Source organism: Corvus cornix, chromosome 3, assembly GCF_000738735.6.
Source record: "Corvus cornix cornix isolate S_Up_H32 chromosome 3, ASM73873v5, whole genome shotgun sequence".
NCBI lineage: Eukaryota > Metazoa > Chordata > Aves > Passeriformes > Corvidae > Corvus > Corvus cornix.
Window position 1 is genome coordinate 85,062,633 of NC_047056.1, and position 24,590 is coordinate 85,087,222.

At 39.3% G+C, this 24,590-nt stretch overlaps 1 protein-coding gene across 2 annotated transcripts; it reads left to right on the plus strand.

Annotated features, from left to right (window-relative positions):
• Positions 1-3,899: 3,899 nt before the first annotated feature.
• On the plus strand, positions 3,900-24,590 carry ASRGL1 (asparaginase and isoaspartyl peptidase 1). Of its 2 annotated transcripts, none has more exons than XM_039569589.1 (7): positions 3,900-4,058; positions 5,091-5,359; positions 9,168-9,310; positions 14,311-14,465; positions 18,699-18,817; positions 20,669-20,779; positions 23,430-24,590. In XM_039569589.1, the coding sequence occupies exons 2-7, from the start codon at positions 5,173-5,175 to the stop codon at positions 23,663-23,665; spliced, it is 951 nt and encodes a 316-aa protein (XP_039425523.1). In that variant the 5' UTR covers positions 3,900-4,058; positions 5,091-5,172; the 3' UTR covers positions 23,666-24,590. The 2 variants fall into 2 exon arrangements, with proteins under 2 accessions (XP_039425523.1, XP_010403848.2); XM_010405546.3 differs by lacking the exon at positions 3,900-4,058 and adding an exon at positions 4,190-5,004.

Here is a 24,590-nt window from a genome sequence, read left to right on the forward strand (position 1 = left end):
TGCACACATACAAAATTCTTAGAATTGTTACTTTGTTTCTGCTAAGGTGTATTATAAATTCTCCTGGAAATTCCTGGAGTGTTTAGAAGCTTTAATCCTTACCTCAAGCAATATTTAAGCAAACATCTTCTAATGCATCTTAAAAAGAAATTATGGTTTTGCCTAAAATATGGGCTAAGCTGAAATCTTCGTTTTAATTATAGCCTTTAGCATGTTAATTGTATATCATTAAAAACTAAGAGAACTGCATTTTTCCCTAACGTAATCAAAACATAAGACAAAATAAATTTGAGAGTTACATAAGAGAAATACTTCCTAATTTGGGGGTTTTAAATGCTGCAATTGTTGTGGTAGCTCTGAAGTTTGCAAGGTTTTTTGGCAAGAAGCATGGGATTGAACCAAAGCAATTGTAACCCCGAGGATGCCATTTTCTCTGAATGGATCAATCCAGAAGCCCCCTGCACTTGCTGGGAAGCTGTAAGCTTCTGTCAGACATTGAGACAAATTTTCCAACAAGCTCTTGTGTTATATGAAGATCAGCCAAAACAAGAATGTCTGAAAGAGTTTTACAGAGGGGATGTAAAGCTTGGGATAAACAGAGAATTGAAAATAATCTCAAAAAATTGAACTTGATCTGCCTTCTTTGAAGTTAAAGTGATTAGAATGGAGCAGAGTGGGATTTATAGACTTCACAGGCTGTGGGAGGGACTTCAAAAGCACAGAGGTGACAGAGGAACATATTTTTTCAGCTGTGCAGTGACAAAAATGCAACATGGTTTCAGGGTTCTTGCAACAACAGGAAGAATGGGAAAACAAAAAGTTCTAATTTTAGTTTCTGCCAGTCATCCATGTGTCAGCCTGGTTGTGTCCTACTCAGGACACTCACCTCAAATGCACCTTCAGCAGAGCATATGACTGATAAATACTGATAAAATCCAGTAAATACACAGGACAGAGAAACAGGAAACACCAGGACCATTTTTAAACTCTAGCTTTGAAAACTGGTCAAATGCATGATGTGCACAAACTAGGATGTGAATGGGGATTTCCCATGACCAGCACTGCATCCTATGCCACTCTCCCTTCTTCCCCAGCACACAGGCTTCTGAGAGTCGCTTGTGTCTGTTAGAACCATTCCATTGTGTACAAAATACTGAAATATTGGGAGCAGTAAGGCACTGTGAACTTCTTGTTTGGGACAATCTGCCATGGGAAAGACATCTAAGTTCTAGGGTTAAAACCTCCCCAAAGCAGGAAAATGAACCCATCTCCAATTTAATCTCACTTCTGAGCAGAAACGGAGAAAACATCATGGACACTGGTGAGTCTAGTGCCTCTTCCCAAGAAAATATTTCCAGCTGAACTATTCAACATACAACTCATTAATCAATTAGAATTGGTCACAATTGTGTTTCAGTGAATAACTCATCCACCATTTATTGTCCTGCTACTGCACATTTCACTGCTGATCTTACCTGAATGTAAGTTTAACTTTGCATAAAAAAATTAAACTCTCAGAGGAACTGTTTTTTCCAGCGCCCCTAAATGGTGGCACACTCTTTGCAATAAGAATATGGTAAGAAGTGGTTTACAGACTTAATCAAACTGTGCACATGAACGAAGTTATTCAACATGCATGAGTTTTTCCAGAGCGTGAGCATCCTAATGCCGCAGTGATCTCCATATGACAGTTCTGTCTAATATAAAAAGATTCAAGTTTGCAGACTTTGTGAACAGCATTCTGTTTCTGCATGCTTGACACTTGCTCAAGCAGCCTTAGCCTTGATCAGCTCTGCATGCTCCTACAATCCAATCAATAAAATATAGAGCACTGCTTTCTGTGCTACATCATATTTTGAAGATTTTAAAATAGTTTATGGATAAAAACACAAGTTGCTACACAAAAACTTATTTTAAAAATAGATTTATTATAAATATGCATTAAAACGGTTATGTTTACAATATATTTTACTTGCTTTGCTGGTTTCTAAAATTAACATTTCAATGAGATTCTAGGGGAATTCTTTCTCTAGAAGGAAGGCATGTTCTTAATTTATGGATTTTGCAGGAAAATAGAAGGCACAAGAACAGTTGTACTTTAGTCACTGGAAATGCAGAGTAGACCCTGGGACGTCAGAGTATTTTCACACACATGTTCCCTATCCACATGTGTCCAGATCCCTTACTTCCCTACTCCAGCCCTCTACCCTTACTCACCTGTGGTAATGTGTTCCCACCTCTTTCAAGTAAGGCACATTCACCTTACAAGCAGGAAAGTTAATCTCCACAAGGCTCCACGTGCAAACCTCCTAATTTATTCTGTACATTTTAAAATTTATTTCTCAGGCAATTATGTTACACAAAGGTCTCTTACAAAAATTAGCAAGAACAAAATCAATAGATTTCTACAGCAATTATTTAAAACTTCTCCTAACAGTTTACATAGCTTTAGGACAGGTTTCTGATGTGCAATTCAATGTGCTAATTAAAAAAAAAACCTAAATAATAATCATAAAACTAAATACTAATACTTTCCAGTCTGTTCTGAGAAGCTTTACAGCATTTTAAAAAGCACATAAATGATTTGACCACAATGACAAAGGTAGTGCCCAAAGTAGGCTTAAGGTAAGAAGCTGATGTAGAAACAGATTATTCCAGTTCTAGCACGTGACACCCTTGTTTTGTTGAATCATAACGTTAGACTAATATTAAAATTTCAACTTAAAGTTACTATATAAATTTTGTATTCAGCTGTCCATGCAAACAACTGAAATGATTCTTCTAAACTGTTTAATCTAAATAGTATTGGTTTCCTGTCTTGATACTACCTGAAAACAAGATAAATATTCTACAAAAACAGGTGTCACTCCAAATAATTAATGTAAGAAATTTTAATTCCTCTGTGCTAAGCCTACCAGTGACAAGGAAAAACCATCAGGAGTGTTTCCTCTTAATTAAATCACACTAATTAATTTTCAACCAACCTTCAGGATCAAAACAGATCTTAAATTGAGTGACTCCACATTGCAGTAAGTCCTTGCCCTTTTCGCACAGCCATGTCCCCCGATGCCCTGAGTGGACACAGCAGGCTGCATTCACTGCCTCCCTGCAGCCTGGACTGCAACACCTCAACAGAGACAAGGGAGCGAAGAGGTGGTGAAAAAAGCAGGAATGGTCAAGGGAGAAGGCCAGCAGCATGCTGGGTCGCTTGTACAAATGTTGAGAAATCTTTGGTTACACTTCTAGTTACACAAGTAAGGGAGTTCAGAATTACAGAATTACAATTCACAAACTCTATTTTTTACTTTTCAGAAAGAACCTTTAGCAGCTCTTCTTTTAGTAAACTACTGTTTGATCCATCAGCAGCTTATAATTAAAAAGAAACAAACATCAAACTCATTTCTTGTCTTTTGTCATCAGTTTGGGAACAGTGTTGCCACATCCAGCTTATCCTCACCTGGTCTGTGCCAACCTGCCTGGGATAAGGGCGATGATCCCCACAGACCGGACCTGCCTCGACCTACAGCTCTTTTCAGCTTACGGAACTCCACAGGCAGCCCGAACTTTGGAACGGGAATAACCCAGCCCGGCCAGAGGGAAGGGTGGGCACTTGGGGGGAAAGATGCCATTTTTCAAATTTAACTCGAGGGGAAATCAAGCGGTGGCAGGCGGTGAGCTGGTGTGACACCGCGGCTATGGCCTTGCACAGGGCGAGGGCGGCGGCGGCAGCACTGCAGCTGAGGGCGGACCCACACCGAGCTGAGCACGGTGCGGCGGCCCCCGCTACCGGCAGCGCCGGGCTGGGCCGCGCTGCCTCCGGGCCGGCGGCAGTGGCCCGGCCCCAGCGCCGTGCGGGGCGGAGAGCCCGGGCTGCGAGCGGCAGCGGCCGCCATGTTAGGTGCGGGCACGCCTTGGCGCAGGCGGAGGCGCCATGGCTGTGAAGGGCGGCTGCCGGGCCAAGCGTCCCTGGGACTGCGCCCGCCCCGCGCTGCCCCGGGCACCCGCACGGAAGCGCGCCCAGGGCGGCCGCGAGTCACGGCAGGGACGGGGCGCTCCAGGTGGGATCTGACCCCGCGCTCCGCGGGAACGCCGGGGGTGGGCGGGCGAGCGGCGCAGGCCCAGCCTGAGCGGAGGCGCTGGCGCGGCTGGGCTGGGTCTATGGCCCAGGGTAGCCTGTGCTGAGTAAGGGAAAAACGTAGCTGCTGGCTGAAATAAAAGGCTGAACGGCCTCGTTTACGAGATGCTGTTCCCCACGGCGGCCCGGGCTGGGATTTCCTCTGCTCCCCGCCTGCTGTCATCCCGGCCGGTGGCCCCTGGGGCAGCAGCAGTGCGAGGGACCGGAGGAGTGCGGGAGGCTCTGTCCGAAGGGTTTGCTTGTAGGATGAGAGGAAAGGCTGTTGTATTCTATTCTTCACAGCCTCCAAAAATAGCCGTCCCCGAGAAACTTTTCACGAGGGGAGTTTTCTCAGTGAGGTGCCCCAGATTTCAGTGGGAGATGAGTTGGCTGCTGCTTCTTTGCCTTTTTCTGGAAGCAAAACCCGTGATTTACATCACCAAGGCTATGTAGCACCTAGCAGTAATCTCTTTTGCTCGCGGGAGGCCATGAGCAGTAACAACGAGGTGTTTGGCTTCCGCGTGTGAATGAACACCTTGTTTTCCTGCTCGAAGTTCAAAGTATTGCAAGAGATCAGAGGTCTGGGATCCAGGTGGTTGAGCTGGGTAAGCCTTTAACTTGGGTCGGGTCAGTTGCCTTTCTTTATTGCTGGTGATATTACTGTACTCTGACAACAGGGCTACCCATCTAAAACAAAGAGCAGTTAGCAGGTTCAAGGCTTACTTAAATGCTTGTTTCCATGTTAATAAACCAGACAGGGTTCATACTAAACCACAAGATTGTAGAGCAACTTAGCCTGAAAGGGGCCCTTCCTCAAAGCAGCGCTGGCCTCAAAGTTGCACTAAATTGCCTGGTGCAACTCATCCAGACTGAATTAGGAACTCCTCCATGTGAGTACTTGGCTTCCCAGAAGGTAAAATTGTGGCAGGCAAACCACCCATATGTGTTACCTAACCTGCAGCCTCTCTCCGTGTAGAAAGGAGCACATGCTAAAGACTCCTCTTTCCAATCAACTGGCCTGTGTGCACAGCTGAAAGCCTCAAGAGGTACTTGGCAGGATGAAGCCTGTCATCGTGGTGCATGGTGGAGCTGGCCGGATCTTCAAAGAACGAGAAGAGGGATGTCGTGCTGGTGTTGTCAGAGCTGCGTTGCGAGGTTACAGTGTCCTGAAGCAGGGAGGCAGTGCCGTAGATGCAGTTGAGGAGGCAGTACGGTCAATGGAAGATGATCCTCATTTTAATGCAGGTAATTTTTTTAGGAAATAAGTGGACTTAGAATCATATTGTATTCCAAGTGTTTTGCCCTGATGCTTCTGAAAAATCCTAGCTTGTATTATTATTATTATTATTATTGCATTATTATTGATTTATGTACATTGCCATGGAGTAAATATTAGTGTCACAAAATAGGTGGTTTCTCAGCATGGTATGTACTGTAGTCTCTCATGAGTACCCTTAAAAAGATGAGTTACTCTTTTCCCATTCTTCAGTGTTATGTATCTGCCATTTAATTTGTGTGGTGCTGTTTTACTTTTCTGTAAATCTTCTCCTGTTACTGTGCTGTGTATATCCAGTTTTAAGACATGGACTCTTATGGAATATGTGTTTAGTTAATGTGCATCTTCAAGGCACTTGGACATACCTTGCAGCATTTTTTTAATCCTGAGGGCTCGACCTTTACCTATTGCCCCAGAAATACTGATGTTGGCGATTTTAGGGGTTTTTCTCTTCATTAATGCTTGCAATTAGTTATTTTATAAATAATACTACAGAAGTAATCCAATAATGGTATATGAGTCATGAATCTATCCCTTTTTATAGTAAGGGTTCGTAACTGAATTTCCTAATCAGTAATGTGAATTAATGTTAATGGTAGTAATCAAATACTTTCTCCTCTTCTTAGGACCTCAAATTTATTATTTTGGTGAATTTCAGGAAAAATATTTCCCCACTCCTACCATGGTATGTCAGGAATGAATATGGAATGAAAAACCTGTAGGTGCTCAGTGTTTTAGATAATGTAGCTATTAGTTATGTGCTCAGTTAGTTTGCAGAGGTTCATTTGTTCCTTCTCACCTTGCAGTCGAGAGCAAGGGAGAGCTTTTATTTAATATGAAACTTTTAGTGTTTTGTTATTGACTTGGGTTGAACATTTTGATTTTTAGAGCATTCAAGCTGAAATCATGAAGTGGACTTAGAGGTGTAAGTTAGACTTAGAGTGTACATTTATATAGTTAGCATCAGGGTGGTGTTCTCTCATTTGGCTCTTACTTAACTGGACTTGAGCATTCACCCTTTGTTCAGGTTTGACTATGATGATCCAAGTGGCAAGTAGTCTATTACTTTCAGATACATCTAATTGTGTTAATGCTTATTAGATACAGCTGCTCTTGGAATCTGGCAGAAATGAGCTGAAAGCTATGTGAAGAGGACCCTGATTGGAGTGGCTGTTCAAAACTCACTGTGTAGTATTTATCTTCATAAAAGGATAAAATCAGTGTTGCTGTAATATTTGCTAGGCAAACACAGACATTGCTAAGACACAACAATAAAGGTGGGGAAGAATGGGCAGAACAATGAAGTTGTGTCCTTTTTTGAATGATAGGGTGTAGCCATGCTGTGTAGGGTTGTCTCGATGTAGGCTTGGTGCAAGGGCTCAGAAGCTATAAAATTACCATTTTAGTCACTTGTGCAATGTAGTAAAGTCATCGAGTTCTACTTGTGGTGAGAAAGTGGCCTTGGTTGTATTTCTTTGTGATCTCTTTGGCTAGTAGTATGAACCAGCTTGGCATGAGTACTCCAGGTGTAAGAACTGACACTCTGTTGATCCTTGCACACTCTTTCCTATGCAGCCTGTGCAGGACAGAAGACAGATCTATCTATCCACAGATAGAGGGAATGTATCCACAGATATATCCACAGATAGAGATTTCAGTATCCCAGCTGCGACTTGGCTAATGTCAGACATGTTCATTATTTGTGTCCCCTTAGATTTTCTGTCTTCTGTTGTCTCTCTCTTGTTTTCCCAGTTCTTTGCTTAATAAGTAACCCACAAACCTTATTTTTTCAGCACTGCTGCCAATGGATACCATGGCCTCAGAGGCTGGTAGTCCCTACCCATTGCTTTGGAAGGCAGGTGAAAAGGCAGTCTGTAACCACAGAAGGAAGGATTAATCCTACCTGAGATTACTTGAAGTTCAGTAACTAGCTTTGCTGTGGTGTAGAGACTTTCATGGTGATTAGTGGACTAAGAAAAGTTGGTTATACAGCTCTCGAAGCTGTAGGAGTTGTGGATGCCCCATCCCTGCAAGCATCCAAGGCCAGGTTGGATCAGGCGCTGAGCAACGTGATCTAGTGGGTGGCATCCCTGCCCATGGAAAGGGGTTGACACTAGATGATCTTTAAGGTCCTTTCCAACCGAGGCCTTTCTATGATTCTATGGCAAGTGGGATGAATTGTTCTTAAAAGGCACCTGTCTCTCTTTACCAGCTGTAAAAGGAGAGTTTTTTAGAAAGCTGCCTTTGATTACAGAAACTGTCTGCTGAGTAAATTTTAGAAAATCCTGACCTGTATCCTATGAGACATGTGCAGTAGACATAGGATACTCTTAATGCAGTGATGAAGGGGCCTCATTGAGTTTCCCCTGAAATCATGGTTCTGGTCACTGATACTTGAGAAAGGCCTGCCCTAGTTCTAGTGGGAATTTTGTGCTCATGGGTCAAAAAGCCTACCCTGTCAAAGGAAGTTAAAAGAGCATGTCAGGGTTTAGCTAAGAAAACAATTCCTTACCAGCGTAAGGAAAAGCTGGAAGAATGATGTTAACGTGGGTGGCACAAGGCAATTAACCTGTAAGCTCTTTACAGATCAGTAAAGTCTAGAAATTAACATATTATGAATGATGCAGGACTGAACTCTGGAATAATTTATGCAGTTGGAGACAGGTAAAAAATAACTTTTGGGGGTGTGTCTGTATGTGGCAGGGGCAGTTTCTGAGATTACAAGAGGAGGATTACAGGATTTAGCTGCCTCTTGTTACAGGGGATTTAATTTCATATATTCAGGTCTGAAGTACATTGGTATAGAAGTCTTATGTCAGTTATTAACAGTGGCTTCTGGACTACTTTAATGTTGGTTTAACAGAAAGGAGAAAAGCCCTACTGGATGAGCTGTGTACAATGCTCAGGTCTTTTTACCTGAGCTATCATGTGAGTCTGCCATGTTTTGGTTTGGCTTTTTACTTCTTTTCAGGTTTAGTCTTCACCATCTGTATTAGCAAGGCTTGTGCACTTGATAACTTACAACCTATTATTCCCCTGTGATACAATTATTGGCATTATTTACAAAAACCACACTACTTGCATTGTCTCATTTTATATGTCATTAATTTTCAATTAGGTTAGTGATAGCACTGATAATTATAGAAGAAAATAACTACTTGACGTTTTATTACTTAATTTTTATTTTTTAAAATACTTTATTTACTGTTTTAATTTGGTAATGGAAGAACTTGTTATTTCAAGCTTTTCCTACAGTAGTGAGGGGACACTTTTATTCTGCTCCATTAATTCTGGCAGTTTCTTGGAGTGCTGTGTGATGTTAATCTGTTGATAGGATCAAACACTATACTTTTTCTTTGGGTGGTGTTGTATCCTTTGGAAGAACTGTAAAGGTAAAATAGTTTAGTACACTTGAAAGCGATCTGGGGAATAAAGAATTCTGTTCATGATGGTTTGTTATTTTAACTTTAATACCAAGTATATCATTTGGATGGAATTGGAAGTGTGTTTTTCATCTTATGAAAAAATAAAACTCAATTTTAAAGTAGATGTACTCTGTGAGACTTCTGTTAATGGCTGGATTTTGTGGTTATACTCAGCAGTGTTTCTGCTGTTTTATTTGTATGTGGGAGATACTTTCAGTAAGTCAGCAAAGTGGGAAAGAGAAGGGTTGCTTGTTGAGAGCTAATTGAATCACCTGGGTGGTTAGCTCTTAATGACTTTCTTCTTTTTCTCTTGCCCTCTAATTTTAGTTTGTTTTTTTTTTTTTGTCTTTAGGTTGTGGATCTGTTCTAAATGAAAAAGGAGAAGTAGAAATGGATGCCATTATCATGGATGGAAAGAATTTAGACTCTGGCGCAGTATCTGCAGTTAAGTGCATAGCAAACCCAATAAAACTTGCTCGACTTGTTATGGAAAAGGTATGCTGATTATCTACTAAAGTTTGAAGCATTTTTTTTTCCTTTGAACTTAATCCTGTGTATTGATACGCCTCAATGATGATATTTGTGTAGTGCTTTAAAGCAGGAAGGAAAGGAGAAATGGATTGGAGTGTTTGGAAACTATGGTCATGACAATGAGGCACTTATTTTAAGGGGTTTTGAGATATGTTTCCTTAGAATGCTGTTTTTTATAAATATAACTTGACCTATACATGTTGGTCTCCTGTATTTCCACTGCTGGTGTTCAAGGGGTTTTTTGTTGTTGTTTTTCACTTGGTTTTTGAAGAGCTTTTTGTTGTCACTGAGTCTTGTGCTTGATCTTGCAAGATTAAAATTAGGTAATACATTGTTCACTTTGTAGTGATATGAAGCTGAATTAAATGACCCAGTTACATATTTGGCTATGTAATACACTCCGATGTTGTTCTGGGAAGCCTTTTCCATTGTGACCTGATCAAGTGGTAGCACCAGTGCAGTTGTAGTCCTCCAGCAGTAGAAGATAACATTACCTCTATGTGGTGCTGACCGATTTTCCAAGATAATCAAATTTATCAGGGCAATAAAATACTACTTGACCTTCTACATAAGATCAATCCCACCCTACTCCACTAAGAAGTCTAATATTTGTCACAGCAGACTTCTCTTATTTTTCATATAGAGTGCAACTGATCTATGTCAGTGATGTGATCTATGGGAGTGATTTGTGTGATATCTGTGTCTGTTTTAGTGTTACAAGGCTGTGACAGTGATCAAAAAGTTTGTCCTGTCTTTTGGAGTTTACATTTTCAGACTACTGGTGCAGCTGCCCCATTGTTGAAAAGGTTCATATTTGTAAAAACACTTATTAACAAGGAACACTTATGTTTCTTTAACCTTTCAAAGTGACTTTTGAGGAAACAAAACCTGTTTTGGTATAAAGATGATTGACATTTATGTTGTCCTCAATGGCTTCCAAAGCAGATAGAATTTTTTTGTGTCCTTAACGGGAAGATAGTTCTGCTTTTAAGATCAGAACATATCACTAAAATATTGAATATAAATACTTCAGTGAAATAGATGTCTCCTAGAAAGCAGTTTTAAAACTGTTGATGAATAAGTGTTTTTTTCCTTCATATGGATTTTATTTTGTCATTAACTAGATCAGTAAATAAGTCTAGGTGATAGACAACTTCGCAAGATAAATTTGAGACTATAGATGAAGGGTTGGGGGTGAGATGTTTCTAGCATGTTAAGGTGAATGTTTTATTTTCTTCTGTAGAGAACTTATTTTAATGCCCGTTGTTCACGTCACATTACAGAATCACTGATTTATTTTCTTTGTTGTCTTGTTCATGAAAAAAAATCCCATTTGAGTAACAAGAATAAGGTCAAAACAACTGTTGTATTTTGAGAATGTAACTTTCCAAAGTGTGTTTCAAAATCAAACAAAAACCCCAAACCAACAAACGGAAAGCCCTCTCCTCTGTCTGTCTTGTCTATTGCAAGGTCCTTCTTGTCATTGCCTGTTGCTTCTGGTGTTCAGAGGTATTGAGGCTAAATTTGTGATGGAATAATAAAATTCTACTGTTCAGGACCAAGTATAGTGGTATAGCCCTAACACCGTGACATTTTGTGGTAAAGGTATTACTCTTTACCAAGATACAAAAAAATCTGTGTAGATGATGATAAATTTCAAATGTAAATGTTGGCCTGAATTTCTTGATGTATCTTGAGATGAGTTTCTGCGCTTCTCCATCTCCCATAAATGGGAATATCACTGATGTTGCTCTTCAGTTCATTGTTGCCTGTCTGTTCATCTTGGACAGGAATTTTAGGACACCAACCTAGGGTATTTCACAGTACATTTCATACTGGGTTTTGTTGTACTGTGCTTAATTAAAAACATTTTTAACTGTCTGACTTGTGGGTAATAAGGGTAGTCTTCCTGGGGTCTTAAGTCTGCATGCGTATTTCCCAGTGGTTTTGAGATGCCTCAATGCCATAAGGAATTTTGAAACATGCAGCTTCCAAAAACAAACAAACCAACCAAAACCACCCTGCACGTCTGCTTGTAATTATATTTCCAGCCTATTATGAAACAGTGTGGGCTCCATCTGGTGGCCAGAGTAGCTCCTCTAGGTTGTTGTTGCAACACATTTGTCCTTTTGTGCTGTCACTTTCCCACTGGGCTCAAACTTGTCCAGATTCGTGGAGCAGAAAAAAAGAGGGCACTGAAATAATTTTCATTCATTATTTACTGTGCTGTTGATCACAGGAGCTTCCAGGAGTGGAAGACTTAGTACATTAACTCATGTAACACATTCTTGAAAAAGCAGTTAAATTTCTGTTGAATTATTCCTGTTTGTATTGAACAAAAATAGAATGATACATTGAAATCTTTTTTTTTTTTTTTTTTTTTTTTTTTTAATATGGGGCATGTGACCCTTCTCAGCTCCAGCACTTCATTAGCTGGGCTTCTCATGAACATTAGAGCACTAATTCATTGGTATACGTAAGCTGTGTATGTTTTCCCCTACTGTTATTCTGCAGGACTTTACATTAGACAAAGGAGAATTTAGCTTAGAACACAGACTTCTCGAGGCAAAGGGCCAGGTTTTTTCTGTGCTCTGCGCTGCCAGAATTGTTAAAGAATGAACTTTGATGGTCTGAATTTTAGGCCAGGCAGAAATTTGGTGTGTTTTCCCCATTTCCAGTGAAATTAACTAAAAGTGCTGGAATTTGTTGTTTATTCCCAAGATCTCTTGAACCGTTTTTTTGTCCTTTTGGATTACTTTATGTAAATGTCTTCCAGAAAAAGTAGGCACTTTATATTGGCAAACATATTAATGAAACTGGAAGAATGAGACAGAAAAATAAGCTTTTGCATTGTTTGACAGTGTTCTACCAGTTCTTTTGATTGACAACATCTGTTGAAGAGGGTAACAAAAATCACCTTAAGACATCTTCTTTTCAGTGAGGAGTGAAAAAGAAGGAAAAAAAGCCCTCCAAACATAAAGTCTTGTCATAGAAGCTTATTTATCAGTATGCAAATGTTCTTGTTTGTGTAGCCTAGGAAGGTGCATATGTTATCCAAACTTGCATATGGGATGGAACCCTTTGAAAACTTTTTAGAAATAACTTCCATCTTTTTATAATAAAATTTTATTTTTAAAAAACTTATTTAAATGATGATATAGTCTTAATTGCTGAAGAAAGCAAGTGATGGAGGACACAGCCTTCTAGTACAGATCAAGACAAAAGCAAATTTCAAATTTCCTACGAAAACACACTAAGCAACAGAAAAACCCACACCCACAAATAAAAACCAAAACTGTTTTAAATATTGTATTGTGTGCTTCTCCGGGGTTAGTGGTAGTGGCAGAGGGGGGCAGTATTGCACAAAGAAGTTGGCTTTCAAGTCAAAGAACGCTGCTCATTAGCTTGTTAGAAATAGGTAGGTCTGACATCATCTGGTGACGTGGTAGCAGCACTCAGCATTGTAAGGCTTTCACATGTACAGGGGCCATCTTCCTGGGCACCCTTAGTATCATTCCCTAAAGCTATACTCTCATGAATTAAAGATTATTAAAAAGGCATTTAAATTTTCAAAAGTGTTTGATATCGGGGCTGCAACATCAGAAATGGTTCTTAAGTGTAGTCCTCCGTCACTGTCCAGAGGGCTTAGTGCAGAGGCTATAATAGGCTTAAGTAGAGATCATTGTCTCTGATTTGGGAAGAGGTTTGTCTGGAGTCCTTTAAAACAGTGCAGTGCTCTGCATTGGTCATGGTAGTGATTACTTGTCTTTGTTTAGAAATCAATAGAAGCTGATGGTCTGCAACATCTTAACCTGAAGCTTTGAGACTGTAACTGTCCTGCAGAATGTAGCATGGTACAGAAATACCCAACCTCTGCCATCCTTGCTTCTGGCTGAGAGCTGGGAATGTGCCACGTGGGTGCTTTGCAAAGCTCTGCAGGCCTGCTGCCTCCAGCATCACATGGTTCTTTTTGGACCTCAGCTGGGTCCTGTGTGCTGTGCTGCTGCATGGACATAAAGGCTTGCTGTAGGTTAGGTGCTCTGCTCTGAAATTGTTCCGTGCTGTATGGTCAGACCATCCCTTCTCTAATACCTTCCCAGGCTCTGATGAGCAATTAACAGCCATGTAATTGTAAGAGAAGCTGCTGCTTACTTTTTGACACATTAAAAAAAAAATCAGATTTCAGAGCTACTACTAAAGTGTAAGGATTAATTAAACAAATTTATCCGGCATAGTTCTCTAAAATGTGAATTAACCAAGCTCTACAGACTTTGAAGCATGGAATTAACTAAGATTGTTGAATTAAAATCTGATTTGAAGTGCTTTGTAAATAAAGGAATCAAAATAGAACTTTCAAGTACTGTTAGCAGAGAGCAAACATTTTTTGGTCAAATCCATTAGAAAGTATTCTGTTCTTAAATTTGAAATTCTGAGTTAATAAGAATAGCAGCTTATTAAAGGAAATACTTAAAATTGTTCAGCTGATGTTAAGAAACAATTTAGTTGCATGCTATTTACATTTTGTGGTTATTTTACTAGGTGTAATGCCTTTAAACAGGAATTTATTTAGAATTTTTTTGAGTAAAAGCCTTCTAGATCTCTTCATTAACTGGACAAAATAGTTATGAAGTAATTTGGTGATTCATTTGAAACAGTTCAAAAAAGTAGCATACAAATTAGCTAAAGAACAAATTTACCAATTTTTCTTCTCCCATTATAGGAAGCATTAAATAGATAGATACAATCCTTTTCTACCTTCTTTTCTAGGTGGTTAAACTTTGTGGTTTGGAGAGCTGAAAGCTTTTTCAGCTATAGTGGAAGGGGATATGGACAGAAATGTAGAAGTTTTAAAAACAAAATTTGGAATTTTCTTTGTGTGGATACTTCTAAAACTAATGGTTATACAAAACTGCTCAGTAGAAGACACAACAAGAATTGTCAATGAATCTCTTGTCTTTCTGCAGACGAAGCATATGCTGCTGACTGACCATGGTGCACACCTGTTTGCTAAGGCCATGGGTGTTCCTGAGATTCCAGGGGAGAAACTCATAACTGAGAGATCCCGGGAGAGATGGAAGAAGAACCTTGAGCCAGATTCCAACCCTGAAGAGTTTCAGAAGTAGGTAAAATATATTTTATTTTTAAATTTGGGTAAATTAATTTGTACTCTCTGGTTACAAAAAAAACCTCATAAGAAACCTAAAACCCCCAAACAAACAAAGCAACAAAGAAAAACAAAAACCCCAAACAAATAAATGCAAACCTTGAAGGCTTGTATTCCAAATGTTACATGGTTTGATACAGTCTTTACAGTATGTCTTCATTGAAAGCAGTAGAAAACCAAGCTTTCAATGAATTTGCTTAAGCTTAAAGGACTGGAAGAAAATTGATCAAACTTGTTGCTGCTTAAGATTATTGGTCACTTTGACAATAGCCCAGGTTTTGTGGCTTTATTGGAGGATAAAGTTAGATCTTGTTATTACTCTTAAAATCGTCAGTTACAGAAGTGCATAGAGTAGCTTTAACAAACAGCAGGTATCATTTAGTGTAGTTTTTTCTGTGGAGGAACTGATTTTAAAAAATCTCTAGTGCACATACTAAAACAAGTTCATAAAGAAAACCCCAAAAACCTAAGAAAGCTGATCTTGGTTAAGGAGATGATCAGATTTGTCTTTAAATTGGATTAGGTAGTTAAACAACATCAGACTTTGTCCAGTAATTCCTTCCGAGTGTGGTTGTGGCTTTTGGTTATGAAAAGGAATGAAGAACAATGACCGAGACGTTTAAAGGTGGGTGGGAAGAGAGATGCTGCTGGATGGTATTGCCCAACAGCAAAATGAGTATCACTTGGAAAACAACCCAGTCTCATATGAAGTAGAGAGGAAGGTGAGATGGGCAGTAAAGGAATGAAAAATACCAGGTGTCAAAAATGTTTTCTGTGCCTGTGAGGTAGGCATAAACACTAAATTGTTTTGAGCTTCCATTTGTACGTCCATGGCTGTGGTGCAGGAAGACACTGTGTTATATTACATAAATGCTGTATTATGTGCTGTTCATATGTTTTGTGAAATAGGAATAATGGCAGGAGTAGAGAATTTTTTAGATCAAAAGAGGAAATCTCTTCCATTTCTTCCATTTCTTTAATTAATAAAGTCTATGAATGAGACTGTGAACTACAACTTATGTGTTACTTTCAGTAAATCACTAGAAGGAAAAACAAAGTAATGAGACAAGCGTAAATGTGGTCTTGTAAACAAAGTGACATTGTTCCTTGACCTTAAGGTCTTGGTCGTAGTTCGTCTTGTATCCAGCAGAAGTTTCCTTTTGATTCGTGGTCTGTCCAAGGACTGTGTGGTATTATCATTCATTACAAAGAATTTTGAGGATGGTGTAGCCACCACTTTGTTCTCTTGAAAATACTAGTTGGAATAGCATGGCATCTAAGTCTTCATTCATTCCTCATAACTGCATCTTTTTTTTTTTTTTTTTTTTTTTTTTTTTTAAACAGTGTTAGGCATCTTCCATTTCAGCACGGCCTTGTTCTGGAATATCTGATAATAAAAAGCTTGTGTATTTCTGAAAAGCTGAAGACTTTTTCTTGTCTTGGCCATGCTGTTCTTTTTCTGAAAACCAAAACATCAGCACAAATTCACAAAGTTGGAAACAGGTCTTTTTTAATGCAGACCCATTTCATTCTGTATCACATGTGGAATGTTCTTTTTCCCTGTTATGTCCACAGTGATTATGCAGAAACTTGCCTGAGGCGAACAGACAGAAGGTGAAGTAGTATTAGTCAGAGGCAACATAATACCAGATCATACTGGGAATTTGAAGGTTGGTGTATATTTTACTTCCAGTCCCCTGATCCTCACAGTGTTGGAAACCCTGGGGTTTCGTAGGCTTCGCAGGTAAAGTCTGGTGTCTTCATAAGAGATACCTTTCTCCTCTGCTGGTTAGAAGCCTGAATTCATTTATGCTGAAAGCTTTGGATTCCGCTGCATGTACAACATTCCATCTTGCACACCTTCTGCCAAGAACAAGGCATGATTCGATTTATCTGCAGTCTCTCACTCCAAAGACTCTGGCAATACCCATGTTAAGAATTTCCAGAGTTTGCCTGAGAATCCCACAGAAAGGGAGTTGAGTCTGGCTGTAAGGTAGTAAATGGGGTCCTAGCCCCAGTGTGAATCACACTGCAAGAGTAACTCAAGGAGGTATTAACTAACAAGGACCCTGGCAGCAATAAACAGAAAACCCTACTACTGATGCAGGGCTGAGAGACAAAATAGCAGGTATCTCATTAGTTGAATGAGGATAGTATAGGTACATGTCACTCATGGGTATTGGATAATGAAAGATTTAGACAAAAGGGAATGAACAAATCCAAATAATACATTCTGTATCACAGTATATGCAGTATATAGGAATAATTCTTGATTGAAAAAGGTCCCTAATAGCATCTTCTGGTATACCACAGGTACCTATTGAGGTTCTTGCTACTGTCAATAACTAAAAATAGAGGGATGGTTATAATTTGATAGCAGTTTTGTCTGCCTTGTTAATGTTCTGGAGTCAACTAGCCATGCAAAAAAATTTATTTATATCTTCTTTGCATTTGTTCTGAAGCTGATCAAAGGAGAGGTTACACTGAAGCAGTAAAAAAGGGACAGTAAGAAATCGTGTAGTTGTCTGTTTGCTCCACTGCAGATGAGGTGTGTTGGACACATTCACTTTGCTATTTATTGCCGGTTGTGCTCTCATACCAAAACAGGTAATTACTGCCTGTGTCATGTGTGCTTTTATTTTCACAGTTGCTTAAGGTAAATACTTACCTAAGAAAATGGACATCTGGATACACCTTTCTTAATTTCTCAGGAGGATCTAACTTTAGTTGGTTGAAGGGTGCTACAGGAATGTGCAAGCGAGTACTGAATTTACTAATGTTCTTTTCGGCAAATCATTTGTAACAGATGGATGGGTGGGAAGCCCATCTGCACCATCATATCAGTTTGAGATGAGGTCCGTCTCTATATAAATGTCAGAGCAGCTTATAAGTCCTGTGATTCATCAGTCAACTTTGAATTCCTGTGAATGAAGTGTAGGGACTGACAGTATGATATTTTACATAAGCAGGAGGGAACAGGAAGTTGGGTCTCTGAGAACCTGACTGTGGGTTTCATGGTACACAAAGACTTAGTCTGACTTAATTAGCTTAGATTTTGCAGAGCTATAGAGAAATTGTCACCAGTGGTCAGGCAAATTCAAAAGGTATTCCTTTTCCAGTTGCCTGTTGGGTAGTTCCTTGAAGGATAGTTACATTTTCCTGTGTGGAGGGATTTAGAATATTTTTGGGGTTTCGTGTAACTCTCCTAGTCACATACTGGTTTATGTTCCTACGTGAATTGCTAAGACTGGAATATGTGGATATTTAAACTGTTGCTTCTCAGTAATGTCTCGCTTCTCAGTGCAGCAACTGTTACAGTAAGTCACGACAGGCTTTTTTTTCTCCATACACGACTACACATGTATATTTTGAGCAGGCTATTGTATATGACTTGTTTGTGTTGAAGAAATAAAGCAATAGTTGAGACTTTTGTTTTCTTCAGTGCACGAAGATTTTTAAACCAATGTGCAGTTTCAGCAGTCTACTGCCCAAGCGATTTAAACCTCAAGATTATGTAGCTACAGAGTACAAAGACTAAAATATGTCTTAATGATGCATTGTGAGCAATACTAGTTGAAAGGCAAATAAATAAGTTGGTTTTGGTGTTTTTTTTTTTTTAATAGCATTCAAACATAAAGGGGGGAGTAAGGAAAAGGAAAGAGGAGGAACAGGAAGGAAATGATTCAGTGCATGCATAACATTACTGTCCTTTCTGTATTCACTCATTTACGTGCATTGTCATTAATAATTCCGGTTAACCTCCTGTTGAGACAGTGGAGCCAATTGTTGCATCTTCGAGTTGCCATTTAGGGGAAAGTTGTGTGTCAGTTTGTGTGTCAGCCAAAAAACTACTCCAGAGCTATAATGACTAGAAGTATTTCTGCCCTGTGTGCTTTTGTTTTGTGGGTTTTTTTTCATCCCCAAGTTTCCATGCTATGAAAGTAAACAAGTCATGGGGAAAAGATTTTTTAAGAAAAGTGTTTTCGACTTGATTAAATAAAAATCTTGTGAGAATTGTTGCATGTTTCTTGTTATTTTTGTAATGAGAAGCATGGCAAAAATAGCTTTATGATGAGGAGTAATTCTGTTGTAGAAATCTTCTTTAAAGCTACCTGGGAAATAAAGGCAACGTGCTTTGGCAGGTATGCTTTAATTCTGTCTAATTTTGTGAACTGTTTTTCTTGGCAGAGACCTTGGAACAGTCGGTGCTGTTGCTATAGACAGTGAAGGCAACGTAGCTTGTGCAACATCCACGGGAGGACTCTCTAATAAACTGATTGGCCGTGTTGGTGACACAGCATGCATAGGTATGGGGTGTGGGACCTTGCCTTTCACTTTTTGGAGGTGTCTCATATAAAGAAAGAAAAAAAGGTATTATGCATTCTCCTTTTCATTAGTGAAACAAAACATAAATACTAGTCCATCTGAAATGGAGGTTTAACATTCAAATGTATCAAAGCTAAAGCTCCTTACAGCATGGAGATTTGCAAGAAAAAATTGGGAGTTCTGTGTGGAAAATGGGGATGGCAGTTTGCTTTTTCTGTCCTTTCTTCAATGCTAACACCTGTGTTTCCTTCCTGTTGATTCTGATAAAGCTCTCTTTTTTTTATGGCTGTGATTTCCACTAAGTCAAAAAATGTAGCCTGCTCCATATTAAGATGCTGTTTCTGTGATATTTAAGGAAGTAGGTGTAATTGCAATTACTACTTGTTGCATCAGTGAGCGAGAATTATAAAGTGACTAGCAACTTTGAGTAAATTCCTGTTCTTAAGAGAGCCCTGATAAGACTGTCTCAGAACCTAATAGGTGTGGTGTGGAATAAAGGAAATATTTTAAGAGATCTCTTATCCATGTATAAAGAGACACTTGAAATCCTTTCAACAGACTTCTTCCTCTCATGAAACAGACTTGCCATTTGATTGCTTCAGGGTTCTACCATACAGCTGGGATTTGGAAAATAATTCTTTTTAGTAAAACATGTTCCAAACTCAAATAGCATTGCTGTTGGCAGTATATGATTATCATAAACTGTCTTTCTTTTGCATACAAAGTTGCTAACACTTTGGTATCCTCTGCATTTTCACTATGGTTTTCAGTTTTGTTTCTGGCTGCAGCCTTCTGACTGCAAATACCCTCCTCCTGTGTAGATCATGTTCAGCATTCTTATTGTTTGGGACGTGGGTTTGTGAAGGACAAGTGAAACTGGGCGCTGTTGAGCATATTGCTTGCAACTTTGAGTCTCACTAGGCATCTGCAGAAATGCCAGCTGTGCTTTTAAACATCAGAGGCTTTGGTAAGGGGGCATTGACTTAATATGGTAGTGGTTTTCCACATTACTCTGAGTCCATTAAAAGGGTCTGATCTGATCAAGAAAGTACAGAAGGGGAGAGACTTCCATTGCTCTTCTGAGGCGTCTTTCCCCTCCCCCAGTACCTTGTTTATAATGCTGTGGTATGTTTCATTCTAGCTCCTGGGAAATATTTTTCTTAGGAGATGTGCTAGAAATATGGGTATTGAGCAAGCAGAAGCTTGGTGGAGAACAGGGTGTGGAATGTGCCAGCAAAACAAGGATGGGAGAAAAGAAAAAGGGGGGAAGGGGAATTCAACAGAAGAAGCACTCTGCTTGTGGTGAGGACTTGGGAGATTCTTCAGGGGTGCTTTGTGAAGTTTTACTAGAGCCCATGCTCTTCACATCTCTTACATGCTGTGGAGGGTAAGTTCCCCTCAAGCTGGTCAGCTTACCAGTGTCCTCACTAGATCTTCCTTCATATCTTCTCAATTGATGTGACCTGGCATTCTGCATCCCAGCCCTATCTTGCTGATTCTCAGTATACCCTCCCTTGCTGTTCTGGAAAATATTTTTGCCCGTTCCTTTGGAGTGCTGGCCTGCTTCTGTCTCTTGTACACAAACAGATCACTAGTCTTCTCTCTCAGCTTGGCAACCGACTTGCTCCAACTGTTGTTGATCTCTTTCATATATTTTACTTTTCAAATTGAGGCAGAAATGAGAAAGAAGCATTACTGACACTTTGGTCCCAGAAATGCACAGAGCTAATGGACCTTTAGGAAGAAATGTTCGGTATCTATTTTAAACAGTGCAGGGCTTTTAAATCGTATTGCAGAATATTGCCTTCTGTCTTTTTTTTCCCTCTGAAAAGGAAGTGGAGGTTATGCTGACAACCATTCTGGTGCCACTTCAACCACAGGACATGGGGAGAGCATTATGAAAGTGGTCTTAGCCCGACTGATCCTCTATCACATGGAGCAAGGTATGTTCCAAACTTCCTGTAAGCTGAAATAATGAGGATAGGAAATGTTGCCTAATCACAGGTTTCAGTGTATATATATACAATCATCCTAGAACAGTTGTCAGAAGAGTTGCTCTCAGGGGTGTGTGGATGGGTCAGCTCTTTAAAAAGAAAACAAAGTATTAAATTATTAATAAAGCTAAAATAGCTGAAGTGAACAGAATTATCTCTGCTGCCTGATACTGAATTGTGCTTTAGATCAGTGTACATGGAAAGACATTACTGTCTGCTTTGTTTAATTGAAGTTCTCTTTAATCAGTTTTCCCGATTATAAACTAAAATTCTGTGAACAAGAAATAGAAAACAAGTAAAAATAAGATATATTTAAGGGAGCAGTGAGGGAGGGCTAGATAACTGGAGCTGAAATAAGAGAGTATGGGATCTTGCCTTTCTAATAAATTGTAAAGCTCTTTATTGTAACAACTCTGATTACAGCAACAGAAATTATTTTTGAGACTTTTTAACTATGATTTCAATTTACATTTTGTTTTGGAAAATGTACTAAAATGACTGGGCGGGTATGTGGTAAACAGCTGACACAGTATGTCTTGTGTGACTGTAATACAATCTGACTGTGGGATGACCCTTTGGAGCTTTACCTTCGTGACTTAGTCTGTCATCTAAACCCTTGATTATGTTACAGCCTGTAAAGATAGCCAGACAACATACTTGTGTTGCATGCAGTTCAAGAATCATTAATATAGATATCACCATTATTTTTAGAAAGCTGTAGCTTTGGGGCAGTACAGTGTAACTTGCTTTGAGATCAACCAAACTGGAAATAGTTGGAAAATACTCAATTTACATTTTTGTTGAAGAAGCAGTAAGTAGAGAGACAAGTAACAGCTGAGAATATTTTTGTTGTGCTTTATAGAGCATATACATGCATATATAATGCATATAATGGGTGCATTTCTCTAAATCTCATAGCTGATGTGACAGTTTCAGCATAAAATACAACCTACAGATTATTTCCCAAAGCTTTTAACACTTTATCCTCTCCCTTTACTCTCTAAATTATGTCCCTAAGTATTCAAATTGTGAACAGCTCTTTAAGCTCTTGCCTAAACTGTGTAAACCAGTTTCTCCTCTGGCTTGAAGTTAACTGCATTGCAAGACTTACGCACCGATAGCAGTTATCTGGCTTGTGATTAATCAGTTTGAAAGTCAAATGAGTCTCAAATTAAAAAGTTTATTGGAAAGAGAGAAAAAGAAAATGAACCCACACGTGTTCATGTCTCATTAGTTTGCACTTGTACACCTTGCCCATGCTTGCTTTACCTTCATTCATCCTGCCCAGAAGTATAACTCAGCTGCCAGGCAAACACGTCAGCAGTTAGATTCCCCCTGGCCCCTCCTCCCAACATGTTTCCATGAAGGCACTGTAAACAAGCCCTCAAGTTATTACAACTTTTTGAGTCCTTGAACAGTGAGCTGAAGTTGCACACGTAAGAGCAACTATAGAGCCCTCATAATTCTGTTCAGCTATCCAGTATTTACATACTAAATATCTTCTTTTGGACAAATGCTGCAAAATTTACTTCTGTATTTCAGGAGTGAATTGCTTTGCCAGTCTTAACAGCTGTTGGAATTTTAGTCTTATGGTGGCAGCTGTTGTCTCGGTGAAAAATCAAACAGTGAAATACTGACCCTTCGAAGACAGTGCCACTGACTTGAATAGTCACAGTGCCACCCATGCGTAAGCATAAGGAGCTTTATCCTGTCAGTCACCAGGGCTGTGAATAATTCTGACTCTCCTGGTTTTATTTGGTTTTAACTCAAAATTTGCAGGGAAAGCATGAAGGTCAGTTTTTGTTCTATAACCTAAGCTGCATAACATTACTGAGGGTATATATATCTTAGGGTAATTAGGCCAGGCCAGCTGCATTCCTGAACATGTATTTAAACTCGTAGTGAACAAATATTTTGCAGCTATTACAGGTCTGTGTGTATGATGTACATACTGAATTTGATTTATTTAGAAAATACTCCTGTTAATACGAATCAGCTTGATACGAGAAGCTAAAGTTGTATTGCTGGTCCTTTGTCTGATGTCTAGTACATTGAGACCTCATTTTGCCTGATGGTTTCAGAAGTTTCAGTAAGAGTCAGGCTGATGTCTGCTTTTGATAAATTATGACAATGTGAAGTACATACTTTGAGCTCTGTTGCAGCCAGTGGAATTAGAACAGAGATGATGACTGAAATTTGATTGTTTTGATGTGTGTTTTTTCAAATTGTAAATGCTTTAGACCTAGCTTGTGACAAACCTTTGATGAAAACCTTGCAGATGTACATTTTTTTCCTGTCAAATGATGGCATAAGAAATGGTGGTCTTGAACATGTGAATTAATTTGTATTAAACACAGAAACTGAATCAAAATCTGAAGCTATGTAAATAAATACTTGGAGCAGTACCACACCACCACAGCTCTTCACAACTGTCCAGAGCCTTTCTAAATATGCTTCCTTTGTTTGACTGGAAATTGCTTGCTGATTCAGTTGGAAGAGAAATTAGATTTGACTGGGTCCATGGGGAGGGGTGAAATTTGAAGGGGATTTTAAAACTGTCAGGACAGATACCATGAAGTGATTTTGTTTTTCTTTTCAGGAATGTCACCAGAGGTGGCAGCGGACACTGCATTAGACTACATGAAGACACGAGTTGGGGGCTTGGGGGGTGTCATTGTTGTCAACAAGGCAGGAGAGTGGGCAGCAAGGTTTTCCACCAAACAAATGTCCTGGGCTACTGTAAAGGATGACAACCTGCATTATGGGATTTATGCTGGGGAGAAGCATATAAAATCTGTTGATGAAGCACTTGCATCTGAAAGGGAGGGATTCTAAGAATGAAGAAAGTTGACTGATGGAGAAGAATGAAGATCTCCAGTTTTTGCTGGAGGACAATGACAGCTGATTTTGTCTTTCTGAAAGATCTTTTGATTCACAGGCATTACCACATTTACAGTCAAAACAAAATCTGGACATAGTTCTTTAGTGGACATGTATGTATGTACGTGTAGTCTTTTAATACCTTTGTGAAGTCAGATCCTCCTTTCTTAGATAAGAAAGAGAGTGGTCAGTAGGTTCCTTGGTTAGCATGCCTTAATTTTACATTAAAGGGAGTCTGAATTTCAGTATTAGAGGAACTCCTTTTCACATCCATTCTCAGAGACTGCTGCCAGGATGATTTGAGAGATAATACCTATTAATTAAAAGCTGAATTTTGAAAATCCAGAGTCTTTTGAGAAGCCATCTCATAATAACAGCTTGCTAACTGTCAGTGAAATACCACCAAAGAGCAGCGAAGAGTTAAGACATGTCACAGGCTTGAGGTAACTGTCACAGGATATAATGAAGTAAAGAAAGTAACTTTCTCCAGAGAAGGGAAAGGTGATGCTGAGGAGCTCTAATTACATTCATTGACATCAGACCATAAACCACAACACAGTAGGCTACAGTATTTCAAACTGTATGTGGACAGTTAAAGGAAAGATGCTATTGATGTAGTATCTGAGGTAGTAATAAAGAAGGTCATGATCTCAATAAAAAATAACAGCAATCTTTACTATTCAAATCCAAAGGTGATAGGCACCTTTCAAGTCAAAATGTGAGATAGAGGTGCTGATTGCTGGAAAAATAATTATCTGAAAGAGATCAAAGCAAGTTGTACTAAAACATATAAAACTGCCTGTTAACAAGTTCCTTGTGTGAAGTCTGAAACATTGTCTGCAGAGATTTTCTTTTTAAAATAAATTGATGTTCTACACTA